This window comes from Anabrus simplex, chromosome 4, assembly GCF_040414725.1.
Source record: "Anabrus simplex isolate iqAnaSimp1 chromosome 4, ASM4041472v1, whole genome shotgun sequence".
Classification (NCBI taxonomy): domain Eukaryota; kingdom Metazoa; phylum Arthropoda; class Insecta; order Orthoptera; family Tettigoniidae; genus Anabrus; species Anabrus simplex.
Window position 1 is genome coordinate 343,090,980 of NC_090268.1, and position 20,164 is coordinate 343,111,143.

At 38.2% G+C, this 20,164-nt stretch overlaps 1 protein-coding gene across 1 annotated transcript in view; it reads right to left on the reverse strand.

Annotated features, from left to right (window-relative positions):
• Positions 1 to 20,164, reverse strand: part of fw (furrowed) — a 524,942-nt gene that overhangs the window by 31,263 nt on the left and 473,515 nt on the right. Inside the window, exons 13-14 of the mRNA XM_067146533.2 lie at positions 8,624 to 8,797; positions 7,964 to 8,143 (exon numbers count right to left, since the gene is read on the reverse strand). Of these exons, the coding sequence (XP_067002634.2) occupies positions 7,964 to 8,143; positions 8,624 to 8,797 (354 nt within the window). The remainder of the gene's footprint in view (positions 1 to 7,963; positions 8,144 to 8,623; positions 8,798 to 20,164) is intronic.

Sequence of the window (20,164 nt, forward strand, 5' to 3'; positions counted from 1 at the left end):
ACTGAGCCACCTCCCGCCTGGACACAACCTTGTTGACAAGCAGGATCCATAGCTTCATGGGGCATACGCCACACTCTCACTCACCCATCAGCTCAATACAACTGGAACCGGGATTCTTCGGACCATACTACATGCCACCACTGTTCCATGGTCCATTGCTGGATGTTCGCAGGTCCTTGAGCCCTGTGTCAAGGTTTCCACAAAGTGACACGAGTTGGTCATTGGCTGGTGAAGCCTATGCGGTGCAGTTGCCTCCTTACAGTGCTGGTAGAAATGGGTTCCTGACTCCCAACATTCAACTGGGCAGTGATCTGTCTCACAGTAGCCCGTCGAGCGCCCAGTATGGTTCTGCGGAGGTGACATGATGCGCGTTTGTTAAACACCTATGGTCTTCTTGTGCAGTGGTTTACACAGGTGGTAACATTCTCTCTGCAATATTGAAGATCCACCCTCAACATTGTTGACCTTAGAAACCCAAATTCACGTGTAATCTCCGCAATGCTATGTCCCATGCGCCGTGCGCCAATGATCATCCCACGTTTAAAGGCGGTTAACTCATGAAGTGTTGCCATCTTCATGACACTGGTGTCTGTGACAGACTGCTCAGCTACGCCGCAACGCTCAGGGGTCATACACGGCACTTTTCTAATGGGACACCCCTTCTCGTGACTTTTAGCCACTCAGTTTAGTTATTAATTTTTCTTGAATTATAAAGGTGTTTGTTTATTATATTGTTGGATGAAATCATAAAATGTGTTTCCAGCTGAATGATACCATGAGGACAGTGTCTGGCACACTCAAATCCACACCACTTAAATGGCTGCCAGTATTAACTAACATCCATCCTCCTCACCTTCGAAGGCTAACTGCTCTGAAGAAGGTATGGTTAAAGTGTTCTGCAAATACACTCTTGCCAATTCATCAGGACTGCAACCCTCAGAAGCATGGAAGATTAAAATCTCGACATCCATCATGGCAACTAGGTAAGAGACTGGTTGAATCACAGTACAACATGAATAATGCCTGGAGGGAAGAGTGGGCTGCTTCAAACCCTGACCAGCTAGGATTGATATCTGACCCTTGTAGGAAACTTGCTGGGTTCAACTTGCCAAGAAGTATCTGGGCTTCGTTGAACAGGGTGCGGACCGGTCTTGGAAGATGCAACTTCTGGCTCCACAAGTGGGGGAAAATTTCCAGCCCTCATTGCGATTGTGGTGAAGTGGCTCAGACAGTCCACCATGTTGTAATGATGTGTCCACTTCGGAGCTTCCAGGGAGGATACCACGAACTTGATGCGGCAAGTGAAGAGGCAGTGAATTGGCTAAATTCTCTGGACATTAAATTATAAGTTAATTACCATCGATTGATCCTTTGTCCGATTGTTGTTTTTAACTACTTTAAGTGTGTATAGTTTTAAGTATGCATATATATAGTTTCTCTGTACCTTCTAAATGCAATACAAAATAAATAAATAAATAAATAAATAAATAAAATGTGTAAAACAGAGTATCAGTAGTGATGAAGTGAATGCTTTGGTATTTCCAGATGATGTGATTTGGGGAAAGGGAGAAAAGGAAGTACAAAGGAGAATGGACATTTGGAATGAAAATCTGAAGGAGTTTGGAATGGTAATTGGTAAAAATAAAACTGTAGTCATGCACTGTGGAAAAGAGAAGCCAAGTGAACATAGACAGAGAACATAGAACAGTTTACATATCTGGGTAGCATTATTAATGGAAGTAATGAAATCAATCCTGAAATTAATAACAGACTAAGTAAAGGCACAACATTTTATCATCAAGTCAGAGAACTTTTATGGGATGACAAGGTACCCAAGAGAATGAAATTAACATTATATAAACAGTATTTCATATCAATTGTAACATACGGACTAGAAGCGCTGGTAACTAATAAGAGACAAGATAGTAAGATCCAAACAGGTAGAACATCGGTTAAAAAGACAAGAAATAGAATAAAATTAACATTATATAAACAGTATTTCATACCAATTGTAACATACAGACTAGAAACGCTGGTAACTAATAAGAGAGAGGATAGTAAGATCCAAGCAGTAGAAATGAAATTTTTAAGAACATCGGTTAAAAAGACAAGGAGAGATAGAACTCAAAATATTAAAATCAGAGAAGAGCTAAATAGAGAACCATTAGTACAGAAGATACAGAAAGCAAGACTGAGATGGTCGGTACATGTGAAAAGAATGGGAAAGGAATGGGTAGCAAGAAGGGAATTGGAAAGAGAAGTTACGGGTAAGAGACCAGTTGGAAGACTGAGAAGAAGGTGGATGTATCAGATTTGGAAGGACATTAGAGAAGCTGGATTGGATGTGGCGGAAGTAATGAAGCAGGAAATGTGGAAGGACAGAAAGGAGTGGAGGAGGCTTGTTAACCACACCTGGGTGACTGGAGTGGGACAGTGGGACAGTGATGATGATGATTGAGGTATAAATATTTAGATAAGTTCATTATTAGGAAAGGAATGATACAAGCTAAGGAACTAGATGGAGAGCAGTGCCGTGCTAGAGGATGATAGAGCCTATGTTGATCAATCAATCACCACTGATCTGCATTTAGAGCAGTCGCCCAGGTGGCAGGAGAAGAAGAATGCCTCTTCATATTATCAAGTGCTTGGATGCTGCTGCAGTGTAGAAGTGGGGTGGTGATGGTGATTATTGTTTTAAGAAGAAAAAAGAGTGGGGGAGTGAAGAGGAAGCTAAATGCGAGCAGCAATCTGATGTTAAGGTGAGATAGGGAATCTGTCACCTAGATGGCAGTGCTAAATCAGTGGTAAATGAATACATAAATACTTTATCAGATCTCTGGAATCTCTAAAGAAGGAGATAGGAGATTAGCGTTAAATGTTTCAGTTGATTGACAATAAAATAACCATCGGGCATAGTTTTGGGGAAGCGAGTGTGAAAGATCAGAAGACCATTTGCAAGAGATTTGCTGGTATTCATCCTACTGTGATTGCTTAACCATTCTTCTTCTGTTCATGATGATGAGGGGTATATTGAATGTTTTGTACACTTCCTGAGACAAAAAGTAATTAGCAGGAAATTACTAAGTCACCAAGCACAAGCTCAACTGGGAGGAAGGAGCACACTATTATAGAAATTTATTGACTAGCTAAGTCATGCTTGTTTAGCTACACTTTGCCAATTAAAGGGAGCACTTTCATGCTGTTAGAATAAAGGAAACATTCACTGCAAATTGCCCTAAATGCTGCTTGTACTTTCTTAACATAATAGAACTACAATTTTCATTGGCAAAGTGTGTTTATTAAAGAGTAAGACAGGAAATGTTATTACAAAAGACCATTGCATAGGATCAGGTATACAAGGATTGATGCTCATTCTTCTGTATAAGAGACCATTTAGTTTCTGCATCAGGAAATGCACCAAAATGGTTTTCTCCTGTGTGTGTCATATACTGTATTCTCTTTGTGTAGATTACTGTTCTCTGTCTGTACTGTATATTATTTTTGGAATAGCCTATAATTTATGTTGTAAGTATCTATTCTTGTGCAGTAAATTAAATCTACTCCAGATTTACTGGAAGGATACTGTGTTTTCATTGGCACTATACCACTAGTTACAGAATTACCATAGTACTTGTAAACATAATATTGCAAGTTATAAACTTCATATTAGGGTTTGTATTGAACTACATATAAGCTCATGAAGGAATTGTGTCATGGAAGTCCACCTTTTCAATACACTTGTTGATTTATTAAAAATCAAAATCGAAGTTACATGTTAAAAAATTGGGACATGTTTTGCCGTATTGTCCTTAATATTAAAATTAAAATTAAAGTGGTAGATACGATTCAAGGCTAAACTTAAAATGCTACATAAAGTGGCTTATAACATTAAAAGAACACACTTATTTAGTTCAAATAAGCACTTGCGTGAGATTGATGTTTGTGTTGTGTCATTAAAACATCATAGTTGGTAAAAATGACATTGGTCATGTGTGACAGATTATATTTGAAAACACTCAGGTACACTTGTATTTGTATTCCTAAAACTTGTATCTTCCTAGGATAAAAGTGCTGCTGCTGATTAAGGCCATGATTTTGGCAATTTAACTTTGTGAACTGATGAGTCATGGTAGCTGAGCTTAATATGTATACATCTTGAAGACAGACCAGCCTTATGTGGCTAGAGTAGAAAAGGGGACTTCATGAGAAAGCTCTTCCTGTGGCTGGATGTGTTTTAGTGCAACAGAAAATCTGGTTATGGTGGGAGAATAGTGCACTTGCCGTCCACACTTTGTTGCTGACAGCCTAGGTGCTGCAGTGTGTTGATCCAGCCATGGCCAAGATTGCATGTCTAGTATAATATTTACAAGCCATTTTGTCCAGTTCAAATATGCCTGCCTCTTACCTGGTGGCCCTGGGTTCGATTCCTGACCAAGTCAGATTGGTTCGAGAACACTCGGCCTACATGATTACAATTGAGGAGCTATCTGATGATAAGATAGTAGCCCTGGGCTAGAGAGTCAAGAATAATGGCCAAGAGGATTCGTCCTGGCCACCACACGACACCTTGTAATCTGCAGGCTTGTGGGTTGAGCAGCAGTCGCTTGGTAGGCCATGGCCTTTCAGGGCTGTTGCGCCATGGGGTTTGGGTTCTATGGTTTGTGTGTATCATATTTTGGGAGAGATTCCACTTCTACACTTTCATTTGTGTAAATAGCTGAATCCCCTAACAATGGAGACATTCTCCTACAATCTACAGTGCACTAGGGAATTCTTCCCATAGAGAGTTTAGCTATGGTCTGGTGTCAGAGAAAGCATTAAATTGGAAGCAGCAGCAGCCAGACAAAGTCATAGGCATTGCCTTGAATGGTAAAGGGTATGTGTAAAGTAGATATTCTTAGTAAAGTAAGGGAACAGCGTAGGTTAATGAATAGTGCAGAGAGTGTATGTGTGTGTTTTTAGCGTTGCCTACGCTATAATGCAAGGCCTTGAAATGCACTCGTGGAAACGGGTTGCTTCCTAGTTCACCATTCAGCAGCTAGGATCGCGGTCTTGCCCCCTTGTATTCGCATGGCCGTATATGTCAACAAGTAAAGTATATCCTAAATAAAAAGAACTGAATGTTTTTGCGAGTATTGACAGTACTTTATTTATAGAGCGGTGCTGCATTGGCTTGGATATGTCACTGAAGTTTCAAAACTTTCCTTCTGAGGGGCTTCTTATCAAGTTTCAAAACTTTCTCTCTTCTACTTGAGTGGCTCAAAGTAATGTTGTCTAACAGAGGTCTCAGAAATTTTCATAGTAGAAAAAGAGGTCGTTTGTCGCCTTTACACTTTCCACACTTAATTTCACTGTTGAACATGTCTTTCGAAAAAATAAACCTACACCTTTTAGTAACTCTCCTCGAGACAAGTAAGTTACTGCGTAGCGGAAGTGACAAATTCCGTCGTTCACTGCAGAAGTGCCACAGACGACTTTCGGTATCTGAGGGCTCCTCGATCTTGAAAACGAATAAGACACAATGTTGGACTTTGAGTAGCTGGAGAACAGATATGTTCTAAACAGCCTTTACAATCTGTTTTTTCTTTTGCCACACGAGCCATAATGTCATTGTATTCCGCTTGGCGTCTTAGGTAGCTGAAGAAGAGCTCGATGTCGTAGCTCGTTAGGTTCCTCATCAATGCATAATGCATATGTATACTTATGAGGTATTTTACGCAGGCCACAGTGGACTGGGTAGTCAAGATCTATGCCTGATACATTTCTCTCAGGATTTTTTTTTACTTTCTCTGAATGCATTTTAAGTTTCTTAATATATGACAGGAAATCATTAATTAACCAACTGAGGAGTTCATCTTCAGTACTAAAATGCTTTTTTTTGCTAGTGACTTTACATCGCACCGGTACAAGTAGGTATTATGGCGACGATGGGATAGGAAAGGCCTAGGAGTTGGAAGGAAGCGGCCGTGGCCTTAATTAAGGTACAGCCCCAGCATTTGCCTGGTGTCAAAATGGGAAACCACGGAAAACCATCTTCAGGGCTGCCGACAGTGGAATTCGAACCCACTATCTCCCGGATGCAAGCTCACAGCCGTGCGCCCCTAACCGTACGACCAACTCGCCCGGTTAAAAGATGCTCGTTTGTTCTCGTTCCTGAATATGTCCTATGTGAGGTGTTGCAGACGTTATGCGCATTGAACAATTTAATAAAATGCTCCATAAAACAAATGGGTTATTTTAAACTGTATTTTATGCTCTCGGGACAAAACCACCTCCATACTTTACAAACTGGAGTTTGTTTCAGGGGAAAATACAATATTTTTAGCTCTTGCTACATTCATTTTCGTGAAATTTGTTGGGCAAATTATTTTCCTCGTTGGTTTCCTAATTTAAGATTTCTGAGTTTGAAGATGCCTTTCAAATGACTGCCGGTCACGGTAGCATAGTTTAAAAATATCCAGTGACAAATTTTGGGATCGCCCGATTCTTATGACGTAACTCGGATCAAAACTTAGGAATGGAGGCCTACTTCGATCAGCTTGAAGTCGTATCTCATGCGTAATACTTCCTCTGTAAAATGTTTTGGAACATTGAACATTCACTGGAAACTTGTGAAACGAAATTCCACTACCTTTAATTTCTCGTGAATAAACCATGACTGGAACTGCGAATGCTTAACATCAGACAAATACATAATACATTCACAACCAACTCAGTTAATGAACACGTTTAAAGGCGCGAGCCTGGTAGACAGGGGGCAAGATAGCGATCCTAGCGGCCCGGCATTGAACTTCAGTGTAACCACTTCCATAGCGTTTTACGGGCTCTATTTCCAGGCCTTGTATTATAACGTAGGCAACGGTTTTTAGACAAAAGACTGGTGACATGGCGGCAGAATACTGGTGATAATGTTCACTATAAAGAACGTTTTGTAATGGAACACATTAACATTAACATAACATTAACATAAGTTAGCACAAGAACTGGAATATATAAGTGGACAGCAAATAAACACAGCCATAAGAAAATAACTTCAATTGTACCTCTATAAAATTACTATGGTTAAAAACAATTGGTCAATTTAAGCTGAATATCATTATCATGTGTAGTCGATAATGCAGCAAATACTAGTGAAAGTTTTTGAAACTATGTGTAAATGAATTGAGCTATACCTTCAACAATGATGACTACTTCTACCATCCATTATAATTGTAGTGAATGTACAAATTTGTTTTGTCTTGTTACAAGCACGAGTCAGTGCTACCAATATAACTCTTCACTGTGGAGCTGCTCTAGAGAAACTCTCGTGGACGTATATATGGATAAATGAAGAGGCACAAGACATTATATGCTATGCTTCCACTATCTGTAATCTCGGCACTTGATGGGGTAGAGTGGTCAGCTCTACGCCCGGCCGCCTTTGCCCCCAGGAATTAACCTGGTACTTATTTTTGGTGTAGGCTGAATGAATCTCAGGGCCGTGTTTACCTCCGGAAGTGGAAGTCTTGTTTCTTAAATTTTATGACTTCCTGACGGGGATTACTGTTATTATTTCAATTCCTGACGGGGATTCGAACCCACGTCTTTCTGGGCAAACCGAGCATGCCTTTACCGCCTCGGCCAGGCAGTCCCTAGTTATTATACTACAATATCATTTTAAAGACATAATGTAGTAATTTTTGTTTTTGCTTATTTTTAATTATATTGTATTTAATTATACAAGTTTGTCTCGTTTCTGGTCATTGGAGTGTCTACTTCAAAACAAGTATAACTGATCAGTGATTACAGTATTCACATGCAACTGGCAATGCAGGAATAACGGCCACTTGCATAATGTCATCAAAATCGAATGAATCTTACTAGATCATTTTTGTGATTTGCTTTCAGGAACAAGAACAGTGAGACTTTAATATACATTGATAATTGAAGTAATGAACCATATTCATTTTAACTTCTTACTCACCTTCACATCGTGGAGATTCGTCACTCCACACTCCTGTCTCAAGGCATCGTCTTGTTGTCACACCTACCACTCTGTAATTACGCACACAGCTATATGAGATTTCACTTCCTAGATATGTTGTTCCATTAGTATAGGTAGCTGAGCCATACGGCAAGGGAGGCACTCTCCCGCAATCGATATCTGAATAACAAAAGAGACACAATGTGTTACTGGCTAGAGCTGGAAATTAACTACATTATCATAATTTTGTCTGTATTTTTCTTCTGTTTGTTCATCATAGGGAGAATAATGACAGAATATTTTTTTGTAATCATTTTTAATGCCAATGGCATCTCTGGAGAGGAAAAGATAATAGATATGTATTAACAGACTTAAGTGGTGGGGAGTATAGAGTATAGATTGATTGATTGATTGATTGATTGATTGATTGATTGATTGATTGATTGATTGATTGATTTATATGTTCAGAGTGCCATTCTATTTATGTATTTTCAATGAAATTATGCAAATATATTTTTAGATAACAAAATGCTGAAAAAATTTGTTCATTTGTACATGTTGACAAAGGTAGCACGGCTAAAATGTCTAAAATGTCTAGCAATGTAAATGTTTTAACCAAGGTTCATGATATGGTGCACTATTTCACCACTGCGTACTTACATTCACATGAAGGTGGCTCTCCAGACCATTCTCCTTGCATTGTGCACTCCAGAGTTGACGATCCTCTCAGGATATGCCCCACTTCACAGTGATATGTGATAGATGAATGAACGTTGAAGTCGTAACCAACTACATAGCCACCAGAGGGTACTTCTGGTTCTTCACAAGTGATCACTGCAAAAAATAAAGTCAGGATGAATTAATTACCTGATGTTTCATTAAAAAATGTTGCTAACTGACAAATCCTGCCATTGTACTCTGAGACAAGGGTGAATGATTATAGATTGTTACTGGAAGGAAAGTAGAGGGAAAACTGGATATCCTGGAGAAAATTTGACTCTTCTGCTACTTTTTCTAGTGCAAAATAACATTACTGACCAAGATTTGAACCTGACATCTAACCATCTTTGCTTGAGAGAACAGGACCTTCATGTTTAATTACAGGTTGAAAATAATTAGAAAGTTACAATAACTATAGTAGTTTCTGAGAATAGAGATACATAAAGATACAAATGTTGGAAAAACATGTCATCAATTACTTTTAAAGAAAATCCTGAAATTAGCGGTGTTGAAAGTATAGATAAAAGGTGTTTTGCAAAAAGTTGTAACTTACTGTACTTGCAATCTGTATTTACTTAACATGTTATTGGCTACCTTAATTAAACCTATACATTGCACCAGGAGTCAATATGTTTTTCTTTTATTTCTATTAGTTACAAGGTAGCAGATGGTAGATTCAACATTACACGTGAATGTTTTTAACAAACACATGAAAAAATCATTGATGTTGACCTGATATCCAAGACTCTTGTAGAGCTCTATTGGCTTTTCAACAATAATAAGGGTAGCCTGGCTAAGGTGGTTAAAGGCATGGTCATTTCACCTGGAAGGATACACGTTCAAAAATTTTTCATTTCTGGAATGGCATGTGGCCCTGAGGTTCACTCAGCCTGCTCTATAAATGAGTAGCAGGTTAATTTAAGAGGCAAAAGCAGCCAGGGTTGGAGCTAACCATTCTATTGAACTTAGTGCTGAGGTTATGAGTAATGAAGGCCCCTTCCTGTCCTTCAAAGCTCTCCATGACTTGCAAGGAGATGGGTGGCTTAAGGTATAATAATAGGCTTCACTGGGGTAAAAGAAAAGGTTAATGTTTAAACTTAATTTTGAATTAATGCAGTCAGTAAAGAGAAAACATTACATGTTGTATTATTCTCATTGACATCACCATTATTATAATCATCAATTCTTTACTCCAGCACACTAGGTGAAGCTATTTACAAGCTTCCCCCAGTTCGTCCTGTCCAGCCATTACTAATGTTCTACCTTTTGCTGCCAATTTATGTCACGTTTACCAAGATCTTTTCCCAGCCATCACAAGGCCTCCTTACCAACAAATTTCCTTTCATAGTATGTTCTTGGGGTCCTGTTTGGTGACATCCTTCTCATATGTCCATACCTTTGTAATCTGCTAATTCTACGGTTTCAACAGACTCTTGTTCAATCCAAGACTTTGCCGAATATTTTCATTCCTTATTTTGTCTCACCTTATCTTTTGGAGATAAGAATGGATCCCTTATAGTTCTTTACCGAGAATCCTCAGCCGTATGGATGGATGCAATAATAATAATAATAATAATAATAATAATAATAATAATAATAATAATAATAATAATAATAATATTTTTTATGTCCCACTAACTACTTTTTACAGTTTTTGGAGATGCCGAGGTGTCAGAATTTAGTCCCTCAGAAGTTTTTTATGTGCCAGTAAATTTACTGATGCAAGATTGATGTATTTGAGCCTGCTCCATCGATCTGAGCCAGGATCGAACCTGCCAAGTTGGGGTCAGAAGGCCACCGTCCCAACCGTCTGAGCCACTCAGCCTGGCAATGGATGCAGTATTTCTCTATATATACAATGACATGCTATAGCAAATTGCAGCTGTAACTGATGGCTCAGACTTATTAATGGCTGTCATAGTCTGGAAGGTTCCAGAATTTAGGTGGTGCTGAGCACTAACATTCAGGGCATGATGAGCTGCAGGATTTTGGAAAAGATGGTAGTAGGCTCAGTGATGTTTCATAAAACTTTATGGTTCATTGAGAAAAGCTGTACAAATTATCTTATGACATACCTTGCATAGTATGCCTTATTAGAGTACTCCCTTGGATTTGGTAGATGGATTTCATTTATCCTCTAAACAAAAGGATTTGACTTTTCAGGTTCAAAATAGTCTAGGAACCAACTTACAGTCTTTTTAAAATGGATATTTCTTTTTTACGAAAGCAAATAAATGAGCACATGTGAATAATGTACTTTACTTAATTTTCTTACTATGCTTCCATGGTTGAAGGGCATAAATGTTTGTCCCTCAAGTTGAAGTAGGGTTTGTATAAACAAACCTTCTTTGGGATCATTGGTTTCCCAATCATTTGCTTCCTAAGAGTTCCTCTAAAACTTTTCAATTAATGAAATCAACCTACAGTGATAGGGCTGTGTAGTCAATGTGTTATTAGCATTGCAGTATAAGCTGATATAGGTTGTGTTGGGACATGGCCACAAGTCTTTTTCTTAATGTGACTTCATCATGCGAATTGAGAGAGTTCAAACATAGCAGATCCAATCAACAGTGTATAACAAGTATTACTCATTTACCATTTCACTTCCCACAATTTGTGCACTGACAACTTTCTTCCCACGATGGACAGTCAAGGACGTTGGAGGTGATGAGTAGCTCATCAGAGGTGTTGATGTCCAAGGACTCATCATTGTAACTCATATCAATGTCTGTATCCACTGGTGAATCACCATTCATGATGTCTGCACTAGTCTGAGGCTGGGTGTCATCTTCACACTATGTTTCTGTTTCTCCCTGTAAAGTTTGTTACATTTCACACTACCGGGCGAGTTGGCCGTGCGCGTAGAGGCGTGCGGCTGTGAGCTTGCATCCGGGAGATAGTAGGCTCGAATCCCACTATCGGCAGCCCTGAAGATGGTTTTCCGTGGTTTCCCATTTTCACTCCAGGCAAATGCTGGGGCTGTACCTTAATTAAGGCCACGGCCGCTTCCTTCCAACTCCTAGGCCTTTCCTATCCCATCGTCGCCATAAGACCTATCTGTGTCGGTGCGACGTAAAGCCCCTAGCAAAAAAAAACAAAAAAAAAACATTTCACACTGGTAAGAGGTGCCTCTGCCACAGCTGCTCTTTCTTCTGAGTGTTGCTTCCTGAAATTCTGCTTATATAAATTCACTGTAGCCTCAACATTGCCATACTTTTATAATTTTGTCTCACAGTTGTTATAGCTTAACGTCCGACTCGTTGGCTGAATGGTCAGCGTACTGGCCTTCGGTTCAGAGGGTCCCGGGTTCGATTCCCGGCCGGGTCGGGGATTTTAATCTCTTCTGATTAATTCTTCTGGCTCGGGGACTGGGTGTATATGTCCGTCCCAACACTCTCCTCATCATATTCACACAACATACTACACTACCAACCACCACAGAAACACGCCATAGTGCTTACATCCCTCCATAGAGGGTTGGCGTCAGGAAGGGCATCCGGCCGTAAAAACAGGACCAAATCCACATGTGCGACGCAATTCGCACCCGCGACCCCACAGGTGTGGGAAAAGCAGCAGGAAAAGAAGAAGAAGTTGTTATAGCTTAACAGTGTTTATTTGTTATCCAATATGAACAGCTTACAGAACTGTGCAAATATGATTGTTACGGTATTGTGCCAGCTATAAGACCCATTCCTTCAATAGATGTTAACTCAAACTTTTCAGAGAGAAGCATTCCCCTCCTCCTTCCAGTTGTGGAAAAATAGATGTTTAAAAATTGAGGGAATATAAAAATAAATTAGTAACAGAAGAAGAGATACTGTGTGTGTTTTCAAAATTTTTCCTTTTACCGAAGTATAGAAATGAATTGGAAGAAATCCAAATCTCATCCAGAATAAAATGTAATATGTAAATGTATCGTTTACTTACCAGAGAGGTGAAAGGGGAAGGAATGTGACTAGGTATCTGGATACAGTGAAGTGAGGCTTTTGTCATTTCATTAAACATCAACATTCAATACTAATTACATCCACGTAATTGTTACTGGTACATCAAATGTTTCATATATTTCTGCAAACATTTTGTAATACAATCACTGTGATAATTATTTTATCAAATAAAATTGATTAAAAAGGCTTTTTAATTCATTAGGTAATTGATTTCCTCAGACAATTTTTCTGTGAACAGTACCACATGATCGTACAGTATGTTAAGTGTGTAAAAATCCCAATTATTTTTCTTCAGAGTTTAGTTTACACAAAACTTGAAAAACCATTTTGTACTTTAAATAATAATAATAATGGTGTGTGGCCTCCAGAGAGGATGATTAATAATAAAACCTGAAACTCAGTGGAATGCACAGATATACCTGTATGTAAATGTTGCAAGTTTTATAATAATACAGAATAATAGTTTTATAAAAATAAGGAATTTCTCACCTTTCATTAGGTCCATTTTCTTTAAATGTGAACCATATTTGAACAATTTATATGGCTTAGAATCTTATTAAAATTTCACTGTCATAAATACTGTTCTATGTGAATTGATTAGGAGGCTGATAAGTTAGATGCCCTAGTAGGGGTAGCTATTTGTTGGATACTGGTATTCCCTCTTACTAGTAATGAGCAAAACAGAGGACATGAAATACAGAAAAGATGCTAAAATAAAGCAGTTTTTTTCTCCTAGCCTGTCGTTATATATTCACCTACAAAACATTAGACAAACATACTTTCTGACTTACCCTTGCATAATATTTGTAGGCTTGTGACATTCTAAATGATGAAACATGTAGAATTTAGGCAATATATAAAGCATGATGAAGAAAAATTAAAGGAAAAGATCTGTTTACCTGACAATGACACACATGTAGTAGATAAGAATGCACAAAAGAATTAGACTTTCTGATAAAACGTCCGTATTAATCAGCAAAAAAAAAATATATCTTACGGGAAATGATGCCAAAAACTGACAAAAATTCTCTGAGGGAATGGATGGGGATTTGGAGGGAGAGGTTGGTGGCAGAAGGGAAGTTGGTATTAAGATTTGGCCTGGACTTAAGAATTTACTGAGTCCCCTAACTGAAGGAATGGAGGTGATATATGGATCACTTTATCAGTGAAACAAAAAAGGACACAGTGGGAGAGTATGTAAATGTGCAGAAACGGGGAGGCAATTGTAATGTTGGTTGAATGTGATTTAATAATACTGACAGAACTATGGAAGAGAGATCTTTGTAGAAGGCAGCGTAGATCTTACACTGGAGAGTGCAAATTACATTGTTGGTGGAGTCATTCATCTGTCTCTCAGATGTTCCTCATTATTTTGTGAACTACTAAGGGTAAGACCTGTAATATTTAACAAAGTAGAACCACCTTCTTTCACAGTAATGAATTCTATCCCATCAAAGGAAATTGTGACTGATTTACCAACTATGTAATCTGAGGCAGGAAAGCTAACAGGAGCAATATATACAGAGTGGTCGGAAATAATGTGAACTGGGTATACTGGGTATTAGAGGGTTGGTCATGCTGATGAGTAATATGATATAATTAGATAATCTCACTCCATTGTCATTTTATCAGGTGCTGAAGTTAGCCAATCAGATTGCTTTGGAGGCAAATTTAAAAGGGCTTTGTGAGGTAGTGGTGGTAAGTCTGCACGTGGCATAAGATCGGCTTGAGAGCCTGCTGAAAAATTTTCATCAAACAGAAACACACTGTGGATTTCACCCAGAGTCACCTTAGTATATTTGCTATGGTGCAATCCTTTCATCACAGAAGTTTGTGTTCAAATTCCTCCTCTGGCGAAGTTCTTCCTTTGACTGGTGCTGTCAAGCCGGTCTTAAGCCACGTGTTAATTAGTAACACTGCCTTCCAAAGCCCATTTGAATTCCCCCGCGAAGCGATCTGATTGGCTGATTACAGCAGCTGATAAAATGACAACTACCGGGCGAGTTGGCCGAGCGGTTAGGAGTGCGTAACTGTGAGCTCGCATCCGGGAGATAGTGGGTTCGAACCCCACTGTCGGCAGCCCTGAAGATGGTTTTCCGTGGTTTCCCATTTTTACACCTTAATTAAGGCCACGGCTGCTTCCTTCCCAATCCCAGGCCATTCCTGTCCCATCGTCGCCATAAGACCCATCCGTGTTTTTGCGACGTAAAGTAACTAGCAAAAAAAAAAACAAAAAAAAACAAACAACAGAATGACAGCTGTGTGAGATATTGTACTTTCATGTATTATCATGTTTGTTTTTTCTCTTTCTCTTATTTTTTCATATTCTGAATACTATTTTCTTGATGTTTTTCTTTACAAATTCTGTTCTTTATAATTGCATTATGGTTAAAAATCCACCTATAAATGGAGAATGTCTGTTGGTAGCATATGTTTAAATAAATAAATAAATAAATAAATAAATAAATAAATAAATAAATAAATAAATAAATAAATAAATAAATAAATAAAAAATTATTTTATTCAAATTATTTATCAGTACAACCATCACTCTAATGCTCATATAGCCAGTTCAAATTGTTTCTGACCACCCTATATATTATAGGAAACAAACTTACCCTGTAGGCATGTGTGTGTACAATATCCATAAAACAAAGACATGATGAAGCATAAAATAAAGACAACATTTTGAGCTAGCCTTTGTTACTGGAGGATAGAACAAGAATGGTAGTGATCACTGTTTACAAGTAGATGCAGTTATGAGATAAAAGGAATAGTGGTGGAGATAGAGAAGACAAGGCAAGGCAAGTCGAGACAAGGGAATGGAGGTAAGGTGCATGTACCTAACGTTAAGGCAGGTGCTTACATAGACCAGAGCGTCAGTTGATGTCCAGCTCTAGAATATCTAAGGACAAAGTGGTAGAGAGATATGTGTAAATAGTTAAGGACTTCACCTGTTCGACGTGTCTGTATCAGCCAACAACTATGATGTGGAATATCAAGATTCTTGCCCATCTTTCAAAAATTGGCTACTTCAGATTGGACTGATACCATGAATTTAGGATCATGAGTCAGACACTCAACTTTTGAACCATTGAACCAGTTATTTTCAGTTACTCCACTTAATTTGTGACCTACAGTATTTACTGACTTAGTTTCATGCCAGTTCCCAGGAAAGAATTTTTCTTCTACATAAGCTTCACTTTTGCATAACTGCTTGCATGTAGTGAACAACTATAAATGCATATAAAATCAACGTACTGATCTATGTCCCTTCCAATTATAATCCTGCATATTTATATCTACCTCTTTGTCCCATTTTCTGATACAGGGTTGGGCATGAGGTGAGATTAAATTAAATGAGAAGTTTTTTACAGCCAGATGAACTTTCTGATGCGAAACCTCAGTTGAGGAACTAATAAAGATGAAAATGAAATGGCATATGGCTTTTACTGCCGGGAGTGTCCAAGGACAAGTTCGGCTCACCAGATGCAGGTCTTTTGATTTGACTCCCGTAGGCGACCTGCGCATTGTGATGAGGATGAATAATGATGATGAAGATGACACATACACCCAGCCCCCGTGTCAGCGAAATTAACCAATGATGGTTAAAATTTCCGACCCTGCTGGGAATCAAACCTGGGACCCCTGTGACCAAAGGCCAGCAGGCTAACCATTTAGCCATGGAGCCGAACGCTAATAAAGATGAATGATGGTGAATGAAACTGGATAATGAGGTGGTCTATGAATTGGAACTGTCCTGGCATTTACTTGGAAGTGAAAATGGGAAACCATAGAAAACCATTCTCAGGACAGCCATCAATGGGGTTCTAAACCACTCCTAAATGCAGAGCTTGGCTCCGTATCCATTAGTGCATTAACACGCGGCCACTCTGCATGGTCCAATGATAAACCTCTCTTGCAATATTTCTCTTGATAAGAGGATTCAATCGGGAGATAGTAGGTTCAAACCCCACTGTTGGCAGCCCTGAAAATGGTTTTCCGTGGTTTCCCATTTTCACACCAGGCAAATGCTGGGGCTGTACCTTAGTTAAGGCCATGGCCGCTTCCTTGCCACTCCTAGCCATTTCCTATCCCATCGTCGCCATAAGACCTATCTGTGTCGGTGCGACGTAAAGCAACTAGCAAAAAAAAAAAAAAGAGGATTCAATATTGAAATCTCTGTCTCTCTTTCTGCAGTATGAGACAATGCACACCAGTTCATAATTTTAGTCCAGTACAAATCCAGACAGGAACACTGGATTTCCTTCCCTTGGCTACTGTTTTCCACTTCTGCTTCCATCATTAATCTCTAGCCTGTTTGCACCTGAGCCCTTCTCCCAGTCTGTATCCACTGATAAAAAAATAAAAAGGAATTGAGCGGAATAACATTTACCTAAGAAATATCTGACTTAGATACTAATAACTCTTTCAACACACAATCAATGAAATTACAATTACTTCACAGAACGAGAGTCTCTAAGAAATCACTGACATTTCTTTCACGTGGGTCTGGAATGATACTAAGTTTGCAAGGAAACCAATATTATTTCATTTTATGCTGTTTTAGAAGTACTGCTGTACAGTACTATCCCTGAGGCTATCATCACTAAAAGAGACTAAACAAACTTTCAAAATGATTGCTCCCAAGCAAAGTTTGCACGTCATCTTTTCATTATTATCAGGCCCAACTAATTAAAAATATTTATTCAAATAGGGGAATGGAAATTCCTCAATCCTTTTCATTTTCACATGTTTATTCTGGTTTAATTCTTGACCACATAGTACACGATTATCTAAATTTCAACCAGTGACCACAACAAGCAGCGAGTAAATGAATGAGGGCATGTCATCTTGGTGTTATACCCTTGGTGTGATGATTTACAAGTGCTAGGGCTCCAAAGCTCCCAAAATACTCGATTCAATATGTGTCTATTACTAGAATGTAACGATTACTGAAATGTAACATTTATAATTCTCTTTCAAGAAGAAAATTATGAGTAAAAATTACATTTTGTGAAAAGTAACGATTACAAGTAAAAATTACTGAATAGTAATCGCTACAAGTAATTTAATTATATTTACTCAATAAATTATTTCCCAACTCTGTTTATATCAGCATCTTGTATAGGATTCTTGTTCTATTATGGCAGTCTAAGAATCAAAGAATTGTTTAACCACCTAATCGATACCTTTATTTGCCTTTGGCAGTTTTATAAAATCCTTCGTTGTACATGTTTTGTCTGCTTTGCAGCCATCATCAGCTACAGTCACTTATGCTTAGGTATAAAAAAGATAAAAGTATACACAATATATTGTTCTCATAACAGCCTTGATCTCTTCTCATGAGAAACTTATGACTTAGTCTAATGGGGGAAGGACAATGCAGTGGCGGCAGTGGCAGGGGGGGGGGGGGGGGGAGTAATGCTTAAAATGTGTAATTAAAATCATTTTAAGTTCCCCCATTAGACAAAGTCATATGTTTCTCGTGAGAAGAGATCAAGACTGTTATGAGAACAATATATTGGGTATAATTTCATATTCAAGAACTGGAAAAAATCCAAAGAAAAGCAGCTCGATTTGTTCTGGGTGATTTCCGACAAAAGAGTAGTGTTACAAAAATGTTGCAAAGTTTGGGCTGGGAAGACTTGGGAGAAAGGAGAAGAGCTGCTCGACTAAGTGGTATGTTCTGAGCTGTCAGTGGAGAGATGGCATGGAATGACATCAGTAGATGAATATGTTTGAGTGATGTCTTTGAAAGTAGGAAAGATCACAATGTGAAGATAAAGCTGGAATTCAAGAGGACAAATTGGGGCAAATATTCTTTTATAGGAAGGGGAGTTAGGGAATGGAATAACCAAGGGAGATGTTCAATTTCCAATTTCTTTGCGATCATTAAGAAAAGGCTAGGAAAACAACAGATAGGGAATCTGCCACCTGGGCGACTGCCCTAAATGCAGATCAGTAGTTATTGATTGACTGAACATACAGCCTGCTGGAACTTATGATCTAGATATTTTTTATACCTTAGCATAATTGAATGAAGCTGATGATGGCTGTGGAGCAGCCGAAACATGTACTACGAATGATTTTATAAAATTTGACAAAGGCAAAGAAAGCTATTCATTAGGAGGTTAAACAATTCTTTCATTCTTAGATTATTATATTGATGCGGACATGAAATGGATAGTTTGTCTACTATGGGAGGTAAAAATATCAGAATATTTCTTTCTTGTGTTCTTATTTACTATTCATGTGTCTTGAACATCCTTGCCTAGAGATAAACCATTCTTCCTCTCTACACTCATCTATTCTATTTAAATAATAGTAACTTTCTTTCTAATTTTAGAATAACTTGAATTTCTCATTCTTAGCAACATATTTTCAAACTCTCAAGTTATCATTCATTTTACGCCAGCCATTTCAAACTGACATTAAACTGGGCTTAATGTTTAAACCTTTCACATAAAGCCTGCTTGAAACCTAGTGAAGGACTTCTTCCCATAGTATATGAAGGACTATAGCTGGACTTTTTTTTTAGAGAAAAAAGTTTCAGTTTAGTAGAAGAAAAAAATTAAAACAACAGAGTTGTATGTTGTAAGAATAAGAGGAGGAAAGGAGATGTAATGATAATGCTTTTGGTTTTACATTCCGCTAGATACTTTAATAGATTTCTGGGATGCCAAGGTGCGAGAATTTTGTCCCACAGTATTTTTTACTTGGCAGTAAATGTACCAACAAAAAGCTGATATATTTGTGCACCTTTAAATACTGTTGGACTGTCAGGATCGAACCTACCAACTTGGACGCAAAGGGCAGTGCTTCTACTATCTGAGCTGCTTAGCCCGGCAAAAAGAGACAATGACTTAAAGCAAACATGTAGAAAACACAAGGAACCAAGTCTCTGAGACTCATGGAATTCCTCTGGATTATGGCTTCAAGTTTTCTGTGCTTGTATTACAAAATGTTGTGCAGTTATAACTGGAAAATAGTAATTTATGGAAATGTAAGGGAATTCTCTTTACAGTCAATAACAACAAGATAAATAACTCTTCTGCTGTTGATAATTGCCTGAAGAACAGGCAATGTTTCCAAAAATTGGTTAACTGAAGCACATTGTGATTCAGTTTTATTTCTTACTGTTTATTTTATAATTGTAAGCCATGGGACCTATAGTTTTATGTGGAATATGAATTATAGGGATGTCACTTTCTAATTTGTGATCGCAATAATGATATGACTTATAGTTTTCAGTCTGTCAAAACAAGAAATCTTTGTTGCACCTGAAAAAACTGCTATGTGAAATATTTTAGCATAGAAGGCCGGTAAGGTTCTGTCATAAAGGTTCAAAATTGTGTGAATATTGTCAAAGAATTCTCACTCTTCATACTGTATATGTTGTGGGTCAGTATTTCTCCAAAAATATTATCACATAGCAGTTTTTGCAGGCACAATGGCAAAATGTAACACTATAACATACCTGTAATCAATGAGAAAACTGTAAGTTATGGTATATTAACTGAGTCAACACTGA